Source organism: Loxodonta africana, chromosome 10 (genome assembly GCF_030014295.1).
Source record: "Loxodonta africana isolate mLoxAfr1 chromosome 10, mLoxAfr1.hap2, whole genome shotgun sequence".
NCBI lineage: Eukaryota > Metazoa > Chordata > Mammalia > Proboscidea > Elephantidae > Loxodonta > Loxodonta africana.
In genome coordinates this window covers 110,255,063-110,272,482 of record NC_087351.1, presented here as the reverse complement: position 1 = coordinate 110,272,482, position 17,420 = coordinate 110,255,063, and the positions used below count along the sequence as shown (strand labels likewise).

At 48.4% G+C, this 17,420-nt stretch overlaps 1 protein-coding gene across 8 annotated transcripts in view; it reads left to right on the top strand.

Annotated features, from left to right (window-relative positions):
* The window catches only part of TECPR2 (tectonin beta-propeller repeat containing 2), a 128,933-nt gene that overhangs the window by 52,928 nt on the left and 58,585 nt on the right, over positions 1-17,420 (top strand). For all 8 annotated transcript variants that reach the window (XM_064292945.1, XM_064292944.1, XM_003408859.4 and 5 more), the window contains 4 exons: positions 2,750-2,907; positions 8,853-9,165; positions 13,153-13,285; positions 16,599-16,928. In XM_064292945.1, the coding sequence (XP_064149015.1) occupies positions 2,750-2,907; positions 8,853-9,165; positions 13,153-13,285; positions 16,599-16,928 (934 nt within the window). The remainder of the gene's footprint in view (positions 1-2,749; positions 2,908-8,852; positions 9,166-13,152; positions 13,286-16,598; positions 16,929-17,420) is intronic.

Sequence of the window (17,420 nt, the reverse complement as noted above, 5' to 3'; positions counted from 1 at the left end):
GACCTTGGTTACAATTTTCACAGCGTGTCAGCACTCTCATTATTTCCCTTTTGTTTGTTCGGTTTCCATTGCTCTAGCTTCCCTGCTCTTCCTTGCTTTCTCATCTTTGCTTTTGGATAAACGTTGACCGTTTGGTCTCATATAGTTGATTATTTAAGGAACCACATTACACATGGATGATATTTATAAGCCAGTCTATTTTGCTGAAAGGTGACCTCCATCAGCATCTTCAGTTCTGAGTTCAAAAGGTATCCTAGGGTGATAGTCTCGGGGGTTCCTCTTGTCTCTTACGGCCTAGTAAGTCTGGCCTTTTTTAGGAATTTGAATTGTGTTCAACTTTTTCCTCCTTTTCTATCCAGGACCATCTGTTGTGTCACTGGTCAGAAATATCAATGATGGTAGCTGGGCACCATCTAGTTCTTACGGTCTCAGTCTCTTCTAGAAGAGTCCGTGGTTCATGTGAGCAGATCATTGTATTTTGAATGTGTATTTTTTTGAGAATAAATGAGACACAGTATAACGTATAAAAAAAGAAAAAATTTTTTTCCTTTATAGATTTTTCTTTGAACTATCTACTGAGCACATTCAAAAGAAATTATTATAAAGAATTTTTTAATGTTTCCTGTTAAACTTAAAATGTGAGATAGATGTTGTTGTTATTAGGAGCCATAGAGTTGGTTCCGACTCACAGCAACCCCCCTGTACAACAGAACAAAACACTGCCCAGTCCTGCACGGTCCTCACAATCGTTTTTATGCATGAGCCCATTGTTGCAGCCACTGTGTCAGTCCATCTTGTTGAGGGTCTTCCGCTTTTTCACTGACCCTCTACTTAACCAAGCATAATGTCATTCTCCAGGGATTGGTTCCTCCTGATAACATGTCCAAAGTACATGAGAAAAGCCTCACCATCCTTGCTTCTAAAGAGCACTCTGTACTTTTTCTAAGACAGATTTGTTCGGTCTTCTGGCGGTCTATGATATATTCAATATTCCCCACCAACACCCTAACTCAAAAGCATCAATTTTTCTTTGGTTTTCCTTATTCATTGTCCAGCTTACACATGCATATGAGGTGATCGAAAATATCCTGGCCTGGGTCAGGCACACCTTAGTCCTCAAAGTGATATCTTTGCTTTTTGAGCACTTTAAAGAGGTCTTTTGTAGCAGCTTTGCCCAATAGAATATGTCCTTTGATTTTCTTTACTGCTGCTTCCATGAGCGTTGATTGTGGATCCAAGTAAAATGAAATCCTTGACAACTTCAGTCTTTTCTCCATTTATCGTGATGTTGCTCCAGTTGTGAGGATTTTTTTTTTTCTTTATGTTAAGGTGTAATCCATACTGAAGGCTGTAGTCTTTGATCTTCATCAGTAAGTGCTTCAAGTCCTCTTGACTTCCAGCAAGCAAAGTTGTGTCATCTTTGTATTGCAGGTTGTTAATCTTCCTCCAATCCTTATGCCCTGTTCTTCTTCATATATTCTGGGTTCTCCAATAATTTGCTCAGCATACAGATTGAATAAGTATGGCGAAAGAATACAGCCCTGACGCACACCTTTCCTGACTTTAAACCACGCAGTGTGTCCCTGTTCTGTTGGAACGGCTGCCTCTTGATCCATGTACAGATTCCTCATGAGCACAATTAAGTGTTCTGGAATTCCCATTCTTCTCAGTGCTATCCACATTTGTTATGTTCCGCACAGTCAAATGCATTTGCATAGTCAATAAAACGCAGGTAAACTTCTTTCTAGTATCCTTTCAGCAGTTCCCTGTCGATACCGCTGCGACCACTTTTGAATGATCATCAACAGAATTTTACTTGCGTGTGATATTAATGATATTGTTCTATACTTTTCCCATTCTGTTGAATCACCTTTCTTTGGAATGGGCAGAAATATGGATCTTTTCCAGTCAGTTGACCAGAAAACTGTCTTTCAAATTTCTTGGGTAGATAAGTGAGCACCTCCAGTGCTGCATCTGTTTGTTGAAACATCTCAATTGGTGTTCCGTCAATTCCTGGAGCCTTGTTTTTGTCAGTGCTTTCAGTGCAGCTTCAACCTCTCCCTTCGGTACCGTTGGTTGCTGCTCACATGGCACCTCCTGAAATGGTTGAAGGTTGACCAATTCTTTTTGGTTAAGTGACTTTGTGCATTCCATCCATCTTCTTTTGATGCTTCCTGCGTCGTTCAGTATTTTCCCCATACAACCCTTCACTATTGCAACTCGAGGCTTAAATTTTTTCTTCATTTCCTTCAGCTTGAGAAATGCTGAGCTTGTTCTTCCCATTTGGTTTTCTAACTCCAGGTCTTTGCACATGTTTTTATAATACTTTGTCTTCTCAAACCACCCTTTGAAATCTTCTGTTCAGTTCTTTTACTTCATCTTTCTCTCATTTGCTTTTGCTATTGAGCATTAAAGAGCAAATTTCAGTCTCTTATGTTCATTTTGGTCTTTTCTTTCATTCCTGTCTTTTTAATGACCTTTTGCTTTTCTTCATGTATGATTGTCCTTGATGTCATACCACAGCTCGTCTGGTCTTCGGTTATTATGTTAAAGTTGACTGTTTTCTCATTGGTAAGGACTTTTCCAAGTAACTTTGCTGGGGTGGGTTGACAGTGAATCTAAAGTATATTAAAGCATAGATTTTAAGGTGTAAATCAACCTAAATACAAAGAGTAGAAAGGGTGCTTAATATCATAGAGTAAGTCAAGTTCAACACTGATGTTAGGTTTAACTAGACTCTCTTTAACAGGGTGTCTGCAACTCCCATTTGGTGTTGGAAGAGCCGTCTTCAATCGTGCAGCTAGATTATAGCCAGAAAGTGCTGCTCATCTCCACCTCCCAAAGAAGTCTGCTCTTTTACACTGAAGAGAAGTCTGTCAAGCAAATCGGCACACAACCGAGGAAGACGTAAGCTTTATATTCTGTTCCAGTTTGGTTTGCATGTTGGATCAGGTCACAGAAAGCGATTGTTTCCCCTAGATTTCCTGTTTTCTATCTGGAGCCTACAGCAGCAGTGTGCCTGCCTAGGACGCCTGTTCCCACTTGAGACAGAGGAGGAGTGAGTCCTTCTTGGTGAGGCGCCTCCAGAACCTGTAGACAGTCCATGCTTTGCCTAGGAGGTGACCTGGTCTGTGCGCATTCCTTGTGCAGGTATTTCTTCTACCACAGTCCAGGCGGGTCAGGCGTGGGGCTCACGCCTTGATCACCCAGTGCTTGCCTGGTACCTTTGTGGCACTGTGGTACTTGTATGCTATCTGCACTGCAGTACCCATGTGCCCTGTGCACCATGTACCCATACGCTCTGTGCACTGCGGTACCTGTGTGCCTGTATACTCCGTGCACTGCGGTACCTGTGTGCTCTTGTGCACTGAGTGTCCCTCTTCCTGGCCAGTATGATACTCGTGTGCCTGTGCACCGGGTGCCCGTATTCTCTGGCCAGTACAGTACTCATGTGCCTGTGCACTGGGTGCCCATATTCTCTGGCCAGTACGGTACTCGTGCGCCTGTGTACCAGGTGTCTGTATGCTCCAGCCAGTACAGTACTTGTGCGCCTGTGCACCGGGTGTCCGTATTCTCTAGGCAGTACAGTACTTGTGTGGCTGTGCACTGGGTGTTTGTATTCTCCAGGCAGCACAGTACTCATGCGCCTGTGCACCAGGTGCCCATATTCTCTGGCCAGTACAGTACTTGTGTGCCTGCGCACCAGGTGCCCGTATTCTTCAGGCAGTATAGTACTCGTGCGCCTGTGCACCAGGTGTCCGTATTCTCTAGGCAGTACAGTACTTGTGTGGCTGTGCACCAGGTGCCCGTATTCTTCAGGCAGTATAGTACTCGTGCGCCTGTGCACGAGGTGTCCGTATTCTCTGGCCAGTACAGTACTTGTGTGCCTGTGCACCGGGTGTCCATATTCTCCAGGCAGTACAGTACTCATATGCCTGTGTACCGGGTGTCCGTACACTCCAGGCAGTACGGTACTCGTTTGCCTGTACACCGGATGTCCATATTCTCCGGGCAGTACAGCACTCGTGTGCCTGTGCACTGGGTGCCTGTATGCTCCGGGCACTAAGGTGGACCTCAGGAGAACCTGAGTAAGACAGGTGTGTCCCTGTCATGTGGAAATGTGCCAGAAACTTAGACAAAAGAATTGTTAATGATTGTGCTAACTGCAGTTCACTGTAAGAGTTTAAACAGACTTTTGACCCAGGATAGGGATTGGGAAAGAATTCCTGAAGAAGTGGGACTGAGGAATGAGTGGGAACCTTGGAGGCACAGTGGTTAAGAGCTACAGCTGCTAACTGAAAGATCAGCAGTTCGACTCTACCAGGTGCTTCTTGAAAACCCTGTGGGGCAGTTCTACTCTGTCCTGTAGGGTCGCTTTGAGTCAGAATTGACTCGACAGCAATGGGTTTGGAAGGAATGAGTGCAAATTAGCCCAGAGAAGGGAAAGGAAGGGCTTGGAAGGGGTGAAGGGTTCCCAGCAGAGAGACTGTCCCTCCTTGACCCACTAGCTGGAGGAAGGAGAGCAAATGGTGGGAAAAAAGGCAGGGAACACACAGGTGACCTGGGATTCACAGTGCCCACCACACCCTGAAAATGTTCTTGTTGAGCTGTGTGGTGCCAGATCACGTGGGGTGGCAGTAAGCGAGCTCGGCGGTAGGTAGAGAGGTAGAGTGGATCCCCCTTACCCTGAGAAGCGGTGGGTCAGGGAGCAGAGCTGGGCATCGATGCAGGCAAGCTTGTGGGCTGGGTCTGGGAGTTGCTGGGGTTCCCGTCTGAGACTCCCTTTCTGTCCCCCAGTGAAGTAGCATCACTGCCCACAGAGATTCAGGGCAGGGTACAAGGGGTGCTGAGTGTGGGGAGGTGCCGTGGAGATGGAAAAACAGGCCTATGTGGAAACGTGGGGAGAGGCCAGGTGTTGATGAGGGCTGCGGCCGCAGGCAGTGCCCGTTTGTGGTGGGTTAGGGGGCTGAGGCTGGCACTGCCTGTCTGTGACCGGCCCAGGAGCAGTCAGTGAGTCAAATGGGGGTGCCAGCTCCTGTGGCTGCATTCACCCCCCTCGTCCTGTGTCCTGTGCTTGGCAGCAGCATAGTGAAGCTGATTCTGTTTTCTGCTTGGCAGCCCTCCAGCTATTAAAGATGCTCATTCACTTCTCCTTTGGCCTCTCTTCCCCAGACTGAATCCCCTCTAATTCTATTCACAATGTGGCCCTTTTATGCATAGTCTCCTGTTTGACCCCTTCAGCACTCAGCAGAATTTGTAGCTTGGGTTTAGATTGTAGAATTCCATGCTGACTTTCCTTCTGCCAGCAGCCTGTTCTTCTGCCTCATGTTGCCAGCTCCTAGTTCATCTGTTAACATTTTACTGCATTGTATCTTTTTGGAAGGACCAGCCAATTGCCATGAAGTTGACGTGGACTCATGGTAACCCCATATGTGTAAAACTAGAGCTGCACTCCATAGGGTTTTCAGTGGCTGATTTTCAGAAGTAGATTGCCAGGCCTTTTTTCCAAGCCACTTCTGGATGGACTGGAACTTCTTACCTTTCAGATAGTAGCCAAGCTTGTTAACCATTTGACCACCCAGGGACTTTTTGGAAAGAAGGCAGAGTGTAAGGAGAGATTTATGAATCAGTTACCTTTTGCATGGATTGCATACCTGACAGTCTTTCCCTTCAGACCTGCTCCCCTAACCTCTCGTGGGGAGACCTGAACACTCCGTGACCCTCTTCTGGTACGTGGGAGCAGTCGTGTCTCTTGGTGACATTGATTGGAAGTATACTCTGCCAGGCACTGTCAAAGGTTACAGAAATGAGTCAGTGTGTCCCTGTTCTTGGAGGGAGGTATGTTTTGTTGAACTTCAGAGAGGTGGAGGATAACAGTGAAAGTAAATGGGAAACAAATTTTAACTTTGTGTGTCTTAAAGGCTTGTTTGTTCCTCTGTCATCTGCTGCTTTCTATTATACTTACAAAAGGACATCAGCTGTGTCTGTCCCTGGAAGCAATGCTTCATTCAACATTCACTCATTCATTCAGCAAGTGTTCACTGATGCCTTGTGTGAACACAGTGCACAGCGGCCCAGCAGTGAGAGGACAGACGAGGTGATAGGTCCCTGCCCTCAGGGGCTGACAACACAAGAGACAGTCCATGAGCCCGAGAACCGTGCAGGTCACACCAAATGCTGTAACTTAAATAGTCAGGGTGAAGTGTTGGAGAATTTCTAGGGCTGCTTCCTTCAGACTGGATCAGTGGGGAAGGCCTCCACAGGGACGTGCTGTTGGAGCTGAGGCCTCAGGCTTGGGAAGGGCGTTCCAGGCTAAGGGAACACTAGTGCCGCAACCCCAGGTCAGCCAGGGCTTGGAATGTTCGAGGAGTGGGAAGGAGGCCAGTGTGGCTGTGAAGAAGTGGGCGGGGGCGCTGACATACGGTGAGGCTAGGAAGGAGGCATGAGGCTGTTCCGCCTTCTGGCTTTCGTGAACAGTGCTGTAATGGGCATTGGTATACGCAGATCAGCGTTCCTGCCTTCATCTCCTCTGGGTGTGTGTGTACCTGGCTAAGATGGTAGTTCTGTGTTGGTCAAGGAACGCCCACTTCAGCCTTTCAGGTGGGAGTTATTATCCCTAGTTTACAGATTAGGAAACTACGATCCAGAAAGTTTGAACAACTGCACAGACCACATAGCTGTTAAACAAACACCGTGGTGGGAAATCGAATCCAGCTCTTGCTCTGAACTCACTACTCTTTCTACTGTTCAGCTTAGAGAAGTATTTTGGAGAGAGAATCAGCAGAACCTTAGAACTGAAACTGAAATGTGGACTCTGGTAGGTGTCTGAGCATTGGCGAAGATGGGGAACAAGAACGCATAGATTACTGATGGGAGCGTGCATTGGTGTGATCACGCTGAAAAAACATGAAATTGTCTTCTGAAGTTGAATGTGCTGTCACCCAGCAACCCACCAATCCCACTCCTGAAATGACCTTGATAAAGCCCTGATACCTGTGTGCTAGGAGGTACGTGTAAAAATGCTCGTAACAGCATTGTTTGAAATAGCACAAAACCGGTCATCACCCAAGTGTCCGTCAGCAGGAGAGTGACTAAACTGTAGAGTACTGTGCAACGGTGAAAACGAATGCTCTGCGGCTTCCTTTTATCAACAGGAGAAACCTCAGAAACAATGTTAAGCGAAAAAAAGCAAGTCACAGAAGTGCACAGTGTCGCAGTAGTTTTTTATAAAAAAAGAAAAACGATACCAAATTACATAGCGTTCGGGAATACATAGACAAAACGATAAAGAAAACCAGGGGGATGACACCTAGTTCAGCCTAGGGGTCCCCTCTAGGGGACGGAGGAGCAGGGACTAGTAGGAGCATCAGTGGTTTATTTCTTAAGTTGAGGAATGGGTTCCCAGGGTGCATTGCATTTTTAGGCTTCATACATATATGTGCTACCTATGTTCTTCTGTATGTGTTAAATATTTTATAGTTTTAATGATGGGAACGTAAAAAACCCATCACATGTGGGTAACACAAGGGAATGTTGCCTCTGGTGGTTTCAGAGACGTTCTGGAGGACAATGAGGTAGCCGGGTCGTCCGGGCTCCAGAGGTGAGGCTTGCTCACTCAGGGTGCTGGAGCGGGTCGCCCGGCTTCCAGACGTGAGGCTTGCTCACTCAGGGTGCTGGAGCGGGTCACCTGGGTTCCAGATGTGAGTCTCGCTCACTCGGTGCTGGAGCGGGTCGCCCAGGTTCCAGATGTGAGGCTTGCCCACTCAGGGTGCTGGAGCGGGTCACCTGGGTTCCAGAGGTGAGGCTTGCCCACTCAGGGTGCTGGAGCGGGTCACCTGGGTTCCAGATGTGAGTCTCGCTCACTCGGTGCTGGAGCGGGTCGCCCAGGTTCCAGATGTGAGGCTTGCCCACTCAGGGTGCTGGAGCGGGTCGCCCAGGTTCCAGATGTGAGGCTCGCTCACTCAGGGTGCTGGAGCGCACAGAGCATGTTGCCTGGGTTCTAAGCGTGAGCTCATTCACTCAGGGTTCTGGAGCGTGCAGAGTGGGTCACCCAGGTTCCAGACATGGGGCTCGTTCACTTGGTGCTGAACAGGTTACCTGGGTCCCAGATGTGAGCTCACTTGCTCACTCGGTACTGGAACACACAAAGCAGGTCCCCTGGGTTTCAGACATGAGGCTTGTTCATTCAGGGTTCTCGAGCAATCGCAGAGGAGGGAGAGGATGGTCAGCCCTGAATTTACCGCCTTCTGCCTCAGTTTCCTTTCCCTAAAATGGGGAGCCATGGTGTCTGCTTCATGGGTTGCCGTGAGGATTGAACGAGCGAGAGGAGATGACAGTGCTGCAGTGGAGCCACAGAGGGTGCAGGAGACCGTGGTGACCACCCGGCCGTGGGCCTGCAGCTGGTGGTGTTAGGTTATAGGGCAGCCAGTGCCCTTGTCCCGTGGCCCCAGGGATGATCGAACCAGTGCCGGTTGCCGTCCAGACGATGCTGACGGGTGGCGGCCCTGTGTGCAGAGCAGAGCCACAGCCCGTGGGGTTTGGGTGGCTGACTTTTGGGGAGTAGGGTGCCAGAACTTTCTTCCAAGGCACTTCGGGTGGACTTGAAGCTCCAGCCGCTCCAGCCTTTTGGTTGGCAGCTAAGCACATTTACCATTTACACCACCCAGGGACTCCACGGGGATGACAGTGTAGATTAAGTAACTAAAAACAGAAGGTAGAAAAGGGGGAAAATTCAATCTTGTTTAGCCTTAGCCAAAAAAATTCCTGTTGTAGTTCATTTCAGCGCTTTACAGCTGTCTCGTTAAAACAGCCTCTGTGTCTGGTTTTTTCTTTCCTTTTTCTCCTCATTTCAGCGCTGGGAAGTTTGGTGCGTGTTTTATACCGGGTCTCTGTAAGCAAAGTGATCTAACACTGTATGCGTCGCGGCCCGGGCTCCGTCTGTGGAAGGCTGATGTCCAGGGGACCGTCCAAGCCACATTCATCTTAAAAGACGTCTTTGCTGGGGGAGTCAAGCCATTCGAACTGTACCCACGTCTGGAAGCCACCGATAGGGGAAGCTGCAGTGTGCCCGAGAAGCACCTGGGCCTGGTCTCCTGCTTTTTCCAAGAAGGCTGGGTGTTGAGCTGGAACGAATATAGTGTCTATCTCCTGGACACCGTCAACCAGGTAACCACAGTGCTGGCACCTCGTCCATGGTGTCTCAGGGCAGAATGTCGATCCATGAATGAGTCTGCTTCAGCCTTTCAGAGTGAGAGACGTGACAGTGTTGATTCTCACACTTGACTTCTTTTGGGGGCCATCAGTGAAATCAAATAAAGTTTTGGTAATGTAGAGGAGCCCTGGTGGCTCAGCAGGGTTAAGCACTCAGCTGGTAACTGAAAGGTTGAGGGTTTAAACCTACCCAGCAGCCCTGTGGGAGAAAGACTTGACAATCTGCTCCCATAAAGATTACAGCCTAGAAAGCCCTATGGAGCAGTTATACTCTGTCATGTAGGGTTCCTATGAGTTGCAGTCGACTAGATGGCACCCAACAATACAACAACATATATTGCTAAAGGAGCCCTGGTGGTACAATAGTTAAACTCTTGGCTGCTAACCAAAACATTGGTGGTTCGAACCCACTCAGAGACTCTTCGGGAGAAAGACCTAGCAATCTGCTGCCATAAAAATCACAGCCTGAAAAACCCTATGGGGCAGTTCTACTCTGTCACATGGGGTCACTTTGAGTCAAAATTGACTCCACGGCACCCAACATTTGTAGATTTTAAAAATGACTTTGTTTTGATACTCAGAGCTCTACCCATGCCAAGCTATGAGTTGGAATCAACAGCAGTGGGGTTTTTTTTTTTTTTTTGGTACCCCTGCCAAGAGCCCTGGTGGCACAGTGGTTAAGTGCTCAGTTGTTAATCAGAAGGTTGGCAGTTTGAACCCACCAGCCATTCTGCAGGACAGAGATATGACAGTCTGCTTCCATAAAGATTTGCAGCCTTGGGAACCCTACGGGGCAGCTGTACTCTGTCCTGTAGGGCCACTATGAGCTGGCATCAACTCGATGGCAAGGGGTTTAGTTTGGTGTTACCCCTGCTAAGAAATGGTATGTATGTATTTTAAACACAAAATTAAACTTGTTTTTTATAATCTATTCGCATTGTGTTTTTTCTGACTGCCAAATTACTGTGAACGCATTCAATGAAAACTCTAATGTGGTAGAAATAAGAACATGGAGAAGGGTGACCTCTGAGGCCCTCCCAGGACCAACAGCACCCAGAGAAGGGATCCCTTGGTCCAGCTTTCTCTCTATTACATTCTTTTGCCTGTTTTTTCTGACCCAAATGGAGCCATGTTATTTTGCCACTTGTTTTTGTTGCATTTTCTTCCCTTAATGCTGTACCTTGGACAACTTTCCAGCATCATAAAATCATGGTGGGAAACAGTTTCTCTTTAAAAGAGGGTGATAGCAGATTACCATTGGAGATCGATTTAGAAAGTTCTGAAAAAAGCAACTGTTTCAGTTTCTTGTTTTAAGAGCAGGAATAAATAACCCCTGTTGCCTGCACCTCAGATTAGACTCCACCCGGCTCCTGTTCCTCCTTGGACCCAGCAGGCCTCTGATGGGCACCTTTGTCTTCTGTAAACAGAGATTTGTTTTGGGTGTGTCAGCAGAAAATGAAATTTGTAGTCTTGTCTCATCTGCTCCTCATTGAAGTCCTCAAAATTATTGTTATCAGCCATGCCTGACAATACTGGTAGGGTAGGGAAAAAGGTGACCAGGGAAGGCAGAACCACGCTAGAATCTTCTACCTGATTCTGCCTGCAGCTGTTGTTGTGTGCCGTCAAGTTGATTCTGACATGTTACACCCCTGCAGGACAGAGCAGAACTGCCCCCTGGGGTCTCCGAGGCTGTCACACCCCTGCAGGACAGAGCAGAGCTGCCCCCTGGGGTCTCCGAGGCTGGACGTCTTTACGGAGGCAGACCGCCACGTCTCTGTCCCACAGAGCAGCCGATGGGTCCCAGCCACCGTCTGGTGGTTGAGCAGCTGAGTGCTTAACCATCACACCACCAGGGCTCTTTTGCCTGAGCTTAGTTTCTTTATCCGTAAAATGGGGAAGGCGCCAAACGGACTCGAAAATAGCGAGTGGGAAGAAGGAATGTGCGGTCTCACTGGGGGAGACCAACTAGCAGTATATAGCAAGGTGTATATGAATTTTTCTATGAGAGACTGACTTGATTTATAAATTTTCACTTAAAGCACAATAAAAATTAATATATATATTAAAAAATGAGGAAGGCGGGGGTTTGAATTAAGTCATCACCAAGGTTCCTTTCAGCCTGAATTTGTTTTCTTTTGTTAAGGGACATTTTGAAAAACATTTTTGCCCTGTTCCCTAGTTACAGAGAACCTAACTTTTCTTCCTTCCCTGGCTACTTTTTGAACTTATGCACACTTATTAATTAGTGGGGCCAGGATACTTTGTGCTTGTACATCAGTTCTTTTCATCCAGCCAATGGGTATAATTAGCCTCATTTTATAGGTAGGAAAATGGAGACAGAGGGGCAGTTAAGAATTATAGGTCTGTCCATGATCGGAGGTTGCTGGCCATCATTAGAGCCTGCGCCTCTCCGTGGAAACACCACATGATTGGCAGCTCCAGAAATGCATGTCATGTTTCTAGCTGGTCGTTAGGATTATTTAGAATTAACAAAGATCTTAGACTCCCTTTACCTTCCATAATGAAATGGCCTCTTATTTGCACTGTGGACTGAAAAGCAAGAGCTTTTTTTAAATCTCTGTTTACTCAGGATGTCCTGTGTGCTGTTTACCATCTGCTTTCAGATGGTGGCAAGGGGCTCCCTCCGCCCCCCGGTCATTTAATCCTCAGAGCTCTGAATGGCGGTGCAGACTCGTCTCGCCCACAGGAGCACACACTGTAGAGGGGCCAGATGACCTCACATCGTTCCAGCCGGCCCAGGGGCTACGTGCCAGGCAGAGGTCTCCCTCTCTTCACCGAGCGCCTGTGGGCCTTGGTACCTATTTATTTTTAACCAGTTTTGACTTACCGTTTACCTCGCCACAAAGTAATAAATGTTTTGAGCTGCTGAGGAGCCCTGGGTCTTTCTAGGGGCAAGCTGCTTAGGGAAAGCTTCCCTCAGAGGTGGCATCTGGAGAGGGTTGGTGTCTTGGTCATCAAGTGCTGCCATAACAGAAATACCACAAGTGGATGGTTTTAACAAAGAGGTATTTATTTTCTCACAGTCTAGTAGGTTACAAGTCCAAATTCAGGGCGTCAGCTCCAGAGGAAGGCTTCAGCTTCCAGGGGAGGTTTTCTCTCCCTGTCAGCTGTGGAATAAGGTCCTTGTCCTCAATCTTCCATGGTTGAGGAGCTTTTCAGGCTAAGGGACCCCATGTCCGAAGGACAGGCTTTGCTCCTATTGTTGCTTTCCTGGTGGTATAAAGTCCCCAAGTCTCTGTTTGCTTCTCTTTTATCTCTTGAGAGATAAAAGGTGGTGCAGGCCACACCCCAGGGAAACTCCCTTTGCCTTGCCTCAGGATGGTGACCTGAGTAAGGGCGGTGTTACAATCCCACCCTAATCCTTTCAACATAACATTACAATCACAAAATGGAGGACAATCACACAATACTGGAAATCATGGCCTAACCAAGTTGACATGTATTTTTAGGGGGACTCAATTCAACCCATGACAGTTGAAACAGCCCAAGTGAACAGGGAGAGGGGAAGGAAGTCAAACAGAAGGAAGAGCGCCTACCAGGCACAGCCATGGAGGACAGGTGCATCTGAAGCGTGGATGGAGGGGGCAGTGGTAGTGGTGTGAGGCCAAGAGGCACAGACAGCAAAAGACCTGCCACAACAAGGAGGATGAGCTCCATTTCCCGGGGCGTGGGGGTCACTGGTCCCAGAGGGACTAGAGGTGGGAGAGACTGCTTTCTCTGTCATGTAAATTCACTGCTGAAAGGTACCACTACAAACCATAGATGTGTCGGGTGTGACTTAATTTTGGATTGAATTTCTCTTCAGACTTTCCAGAAAATTGTCACAGCAAGTGCCATTATTGTTAGACTTACTTGGATTCTCACACAAACTTCTATGTTCTACACTCTTGCTATTGCCTGACTTTGTATTTTTTTTGGCAGGTCACAGTGGCAGGTTTGGAAGGATCAGGTGATATCGTCTCTGTTTCCTGCACAGAAAATGAAATCTTTCTCTTAAAGGGAGATAGGAACATTATCAGAATTTCAAGCAGGCCTGAAGGATTAGCGTCAGTAGGTTTGTATTCATCGTTAAATGGACTGTACGCATTAGGGAAAATACAGCACTCTGTTCTATGTAATTGCAGCTTATAAAACTTACCATTGTTTTGCTAGTTTGAAATTACTGTAGCCGTATTTAAACAAGGAGGTATTTGGACGGTTTCCTGTGATTCTCTTCACGGTACTTTCCTCCAGTGACCTGACATCAAGGCTTGCGCATTTGGTAGAGTTGCTTCCAAGGGAATGGGAGGTGGGAAGGTTGGGTTAGTAGAAGGAGAAATCAGAACCTTTTTATTGATCCCTGATGCCCTGTCTGAGACAGCAAGTGATAAGACATTAGCACATTTAGTCTGTCATCAGGGACACATCTTCTACCCTTGATACCGTTCTTCCTCGTGGGATCCCTCTCTGTGCTGCTGACTTGTAATTCCTACCAGCCCAGATTCTGCGAGCAAAGAGCCCTACCATGGAGTCTCGTGCACACCTCCACGTGCTTTCAATATTTGGGGCCCATTGGTCAGCTTGTTCCTGCCAGTGACAACAGCAGCTGTGCGGGCCCTTGCTTCTTCCTCATTGTCGTCCCTTATGTTGTGCTTACTCTGCCCATAACATTCACGATCTCATTAAATCTCCAGAACAGCCCCATAAGGAAGGTACTGATTCCAGCGATAAAGAAACTCAGGCCAAAGGCACTGCCACCGAGGTGTCTGAGCGGTGTGTCCTGGGGTGTCTGGCTGGCCCCAGGGCCCCATTTTTGGGTAGCCACTAGAGTTTGAAAGGTGGTTTCCCAGGTGTCCTGTTGGACTCTTACCACAAGCCATTTAGGAAACTTGAGACAGGTTTCCCTGCCAGTTCGACTTTGTCTTGTGACTGGTGTGGCTGGTCCCCCGATCCAACCCTCCCCACCCCCGGCTCACAGACCAGGTTCCTGTTGCCGTCTGTGGAGTGGTATGTATGACCCCCACAACACCCACCCCCGCACACTGGCAGAGGGATGCTCCCCACCTTGGTCTGCATTTGCATGCCACGCCCCCTGCCTGACAAGCCTTTCCCTCCTCTGCACCCACACTCACGATCAAGCTACTCTGTCCCTCTCTTCATGGAGTACCTCTGGGCATTTTTGTTTCTTATTTATTTGTAACCGCTGTTTTGACTTAGTGTTTACCTCCCTACAAAGTAAGAAATGTTTTGAGCCCAAGGGTCTTGTTTGACTCACCTCCACGCCTGTACACAGCACATGGCACGTAAAAGGCCCCTTAGTCAATGCCTGGTAATAAATGGTGTCCTCTTTTCACAGATTAGAAGCAGGCGGGCAGTGAGTGACGGGTGAGCCTGAGGTCACCAGGCCCCTCACAAGGTTTCCGTTTCAGTCCCTGTTCTTCTTGGGCTAGGGTCAGACGGGCCAACCCTTGGCCACAGCTTCGACAACACCGTTGGTTCCCTGGGGTCTCGTGGCCACAGGCAGGGACACCTTCATTGTTGCTTCCATACTGGTCAGCATCCCTAACGTCTGAGTGGCTGCAGAGAGGGAGCAGAGCCTAGACAGAATGGGTGGAGTAGACTGTAAACCCCACAGGCCTTCAGGGAGCGGGCAAGGAGGCTAAGGAAGGGGAGCACCATCCTCTGAACACTGAGGGGCAAGGTGGGTAGGCGGGCACCTCGTCTTACATGGAGGCTTAACTTAGAATGCACTGTACCCTTTGGTCTTCTTGTAGTCACAAGCAGAAAGTGTAGCTAACGGGGAAAAATAGAAATGTCTCATGTGGCAGCCAGATATTTACCACCTGAAAAGATGAAAATGTAGCATGAGCTGTCCTGGCTATGAAGTCGAAGGGCGATACGCCTACCTAGCCAGCAGTGTTTCCTAAGCTGCTGAGGGCGACAGAGTGGCTTTCATTCAGCGTGCCGTGGCCAGTCAGAAGGAGTGGGAGTGTAAATTCCGGATCTCAAGGAATTCACATTCCTTTAAGAGATGGGGAGAAAAGGGAGTAAATTACCTCTTAAGTCACAGGGGCAAAGTTAGGAGGAATATCATTCCAAAATCATCGTTTTTATACCCAGTAAATGAGCTCTGGCTTTTGGTTTATGAGCTGGAGACCCTGAAATGGTGTCATCAAGGGCCAGTGTGGCTTACAGAAACATGGAGCTCAGAGGCCAAGCTCTAGGCCACCGCTGTCTAATAGAACTTCCTGTGCCAAGGAAGATGTTTTCTGCCCGTGCTGACCCATAGGTGGCCACTAGCCACATGTGTCTTTTGAGCATGTGAAATGTGAGTAGTGCAACTGAGACACCGAATTTTAAATTTTGTTTAATTTTGATTAGTTTGTATTTCAATAGTCACAGGCAGCTGCCTTGTTGGGCAGCTCAGCTGTAGACCAAGATCTGTTGTGAACTTATGTGCTCTCAGCAATTCACCTCCCTGTTTTGGGCTCCAAGCCCTGCTGTCATTCTGCGGCACACTCTTGGCAGCCTCCATTCGGCCTCTACAACTCCCGAGGGCAGGAATTCCTGTCTGTCTTGTTCATTTGCTGTACCCAGGACCTGGAACAGTGTCTGGTCACTGTAGGGACTCAACGGAGGGATGACTGATGGGTCACAGTGGTCCACGGCCCTGTGTGGAGGGGACCAAGCTGGAACCAGTCTGTCCCTGATGGCCTCCTAGTGTTATGCTGGGGGAAGGAGCAGTTTCCCCCAGCTAGGGACTTGCTGGCTCTTTGTCACTTAGAGCCCTGGGACCTAACATTCAGCTCCACCCTCACTCTACTCTTGACTTGCATCCACCTCGACTTCGTTAATGTACTTCTCTGTCCTGAGTTGATTCTAGTAGAAAATTACCTTCCACTTCTTGAATTTCAAGAAGTTTAATTATAGGCATGTGTGTACATGTATTTTTCAATGCCCTTTGAGTAATATTAAAGCATATTGACAGGCACAATGTAAACATGAGGCCTCGCTAAGCCCTGTTTTGTGTACACTGGCATCTGTTCACTTATAAATTGAAGTGAGAATGCCCCATACTTAGCGGTATTTCCGTAATATTAGGTTATTTACAAGACAGCTGTGGGAATCACGTCGTTTTACTGATTTTGACATATGGGCTTCCCTGAGAACAATAAACCATTTATGGGGGTTTTTACACGATTATTACACTTTAGGTTTTATTATTCTTTTCGTTTTGCCAGTTTCTCTGAATTTAACATTGCTGGTCTATTAGCAGCTGGAGCCTCAGTCCCCTCTGTGACAGCCATGACTAGGGGGGCCAGCCTGACTAAGAGCATGTCGACTTCCTCTCGGGTAGCCTGTCGTAAAACCGAGCTTTTCTTTCTTAGGGAGAGACGGTCTGGAAACGTCAGGGTGTGTGGAGCGTGTCCATGTACAGCGTGTGGAGAAGCCGCCAGGGGCCCCAGTGTCTGACACGCGACTCCGGGGCTCTTCCGTGGCCAGCTCGGCAGCCAGCGAGCCCAGGAGCCGGAGCAGCTCGCTCAACTCCACCGACAGTGGCTCCGGGTTGCCATCCGGCCCCCAAGCCGCCTCCGAGCTCGGGCAGGACAGCCAGCCCTCTTCACAGAGATTCAGCGTGATCAGCTCGGAAGACTTTGACCAAGAGCTTGTTGTGAAACCTATCAAAGTGAAGAAGAGGAAGAAGAGGAGAAAACCAGGTACCATCTCTAGCAAAGCACACACATGCTCAGCTCACTTTGGGAGCCTCCTCCTTTGCGTGCTGAGTGTCTCTGCAGGCCAGAAAGAAAGCTTCTCACTAAGTGGGCCCTTAGAGACCAGAGGAGCGTTCCAGAAGTGAGCACACGCCCTCCCTCAGAGCAGAGAAGGGTTCCAGAAGTGAGCACGCCCCCTCCCTCAGAGCAGAGGAGGCTTCCAGAAGTGAGTACGCCCCCTCCCTCGGAGCAGAGGAGGCTTCCAGAAGTGAGCACGCCCCCTCCCTCAGAGAGCAGAGGAGAGTTTCAGAAGTGAGCACGCCCCCTCCCTCGGAGCAGAGAAGGGTTCCAGAAGTGAGCACGCCCCCTCCCTCAGAGCAGAGGAGGCTTCCAGAAGTGAGTACGCCCCCTCCCTCGGAGCAGAGGAGGCTTCCAGAAGTGAGCACGCCCCCTCCCTCAGAGAGCAGAGGAGAGTTTCAGAAGTGAGTACGCCCCCTC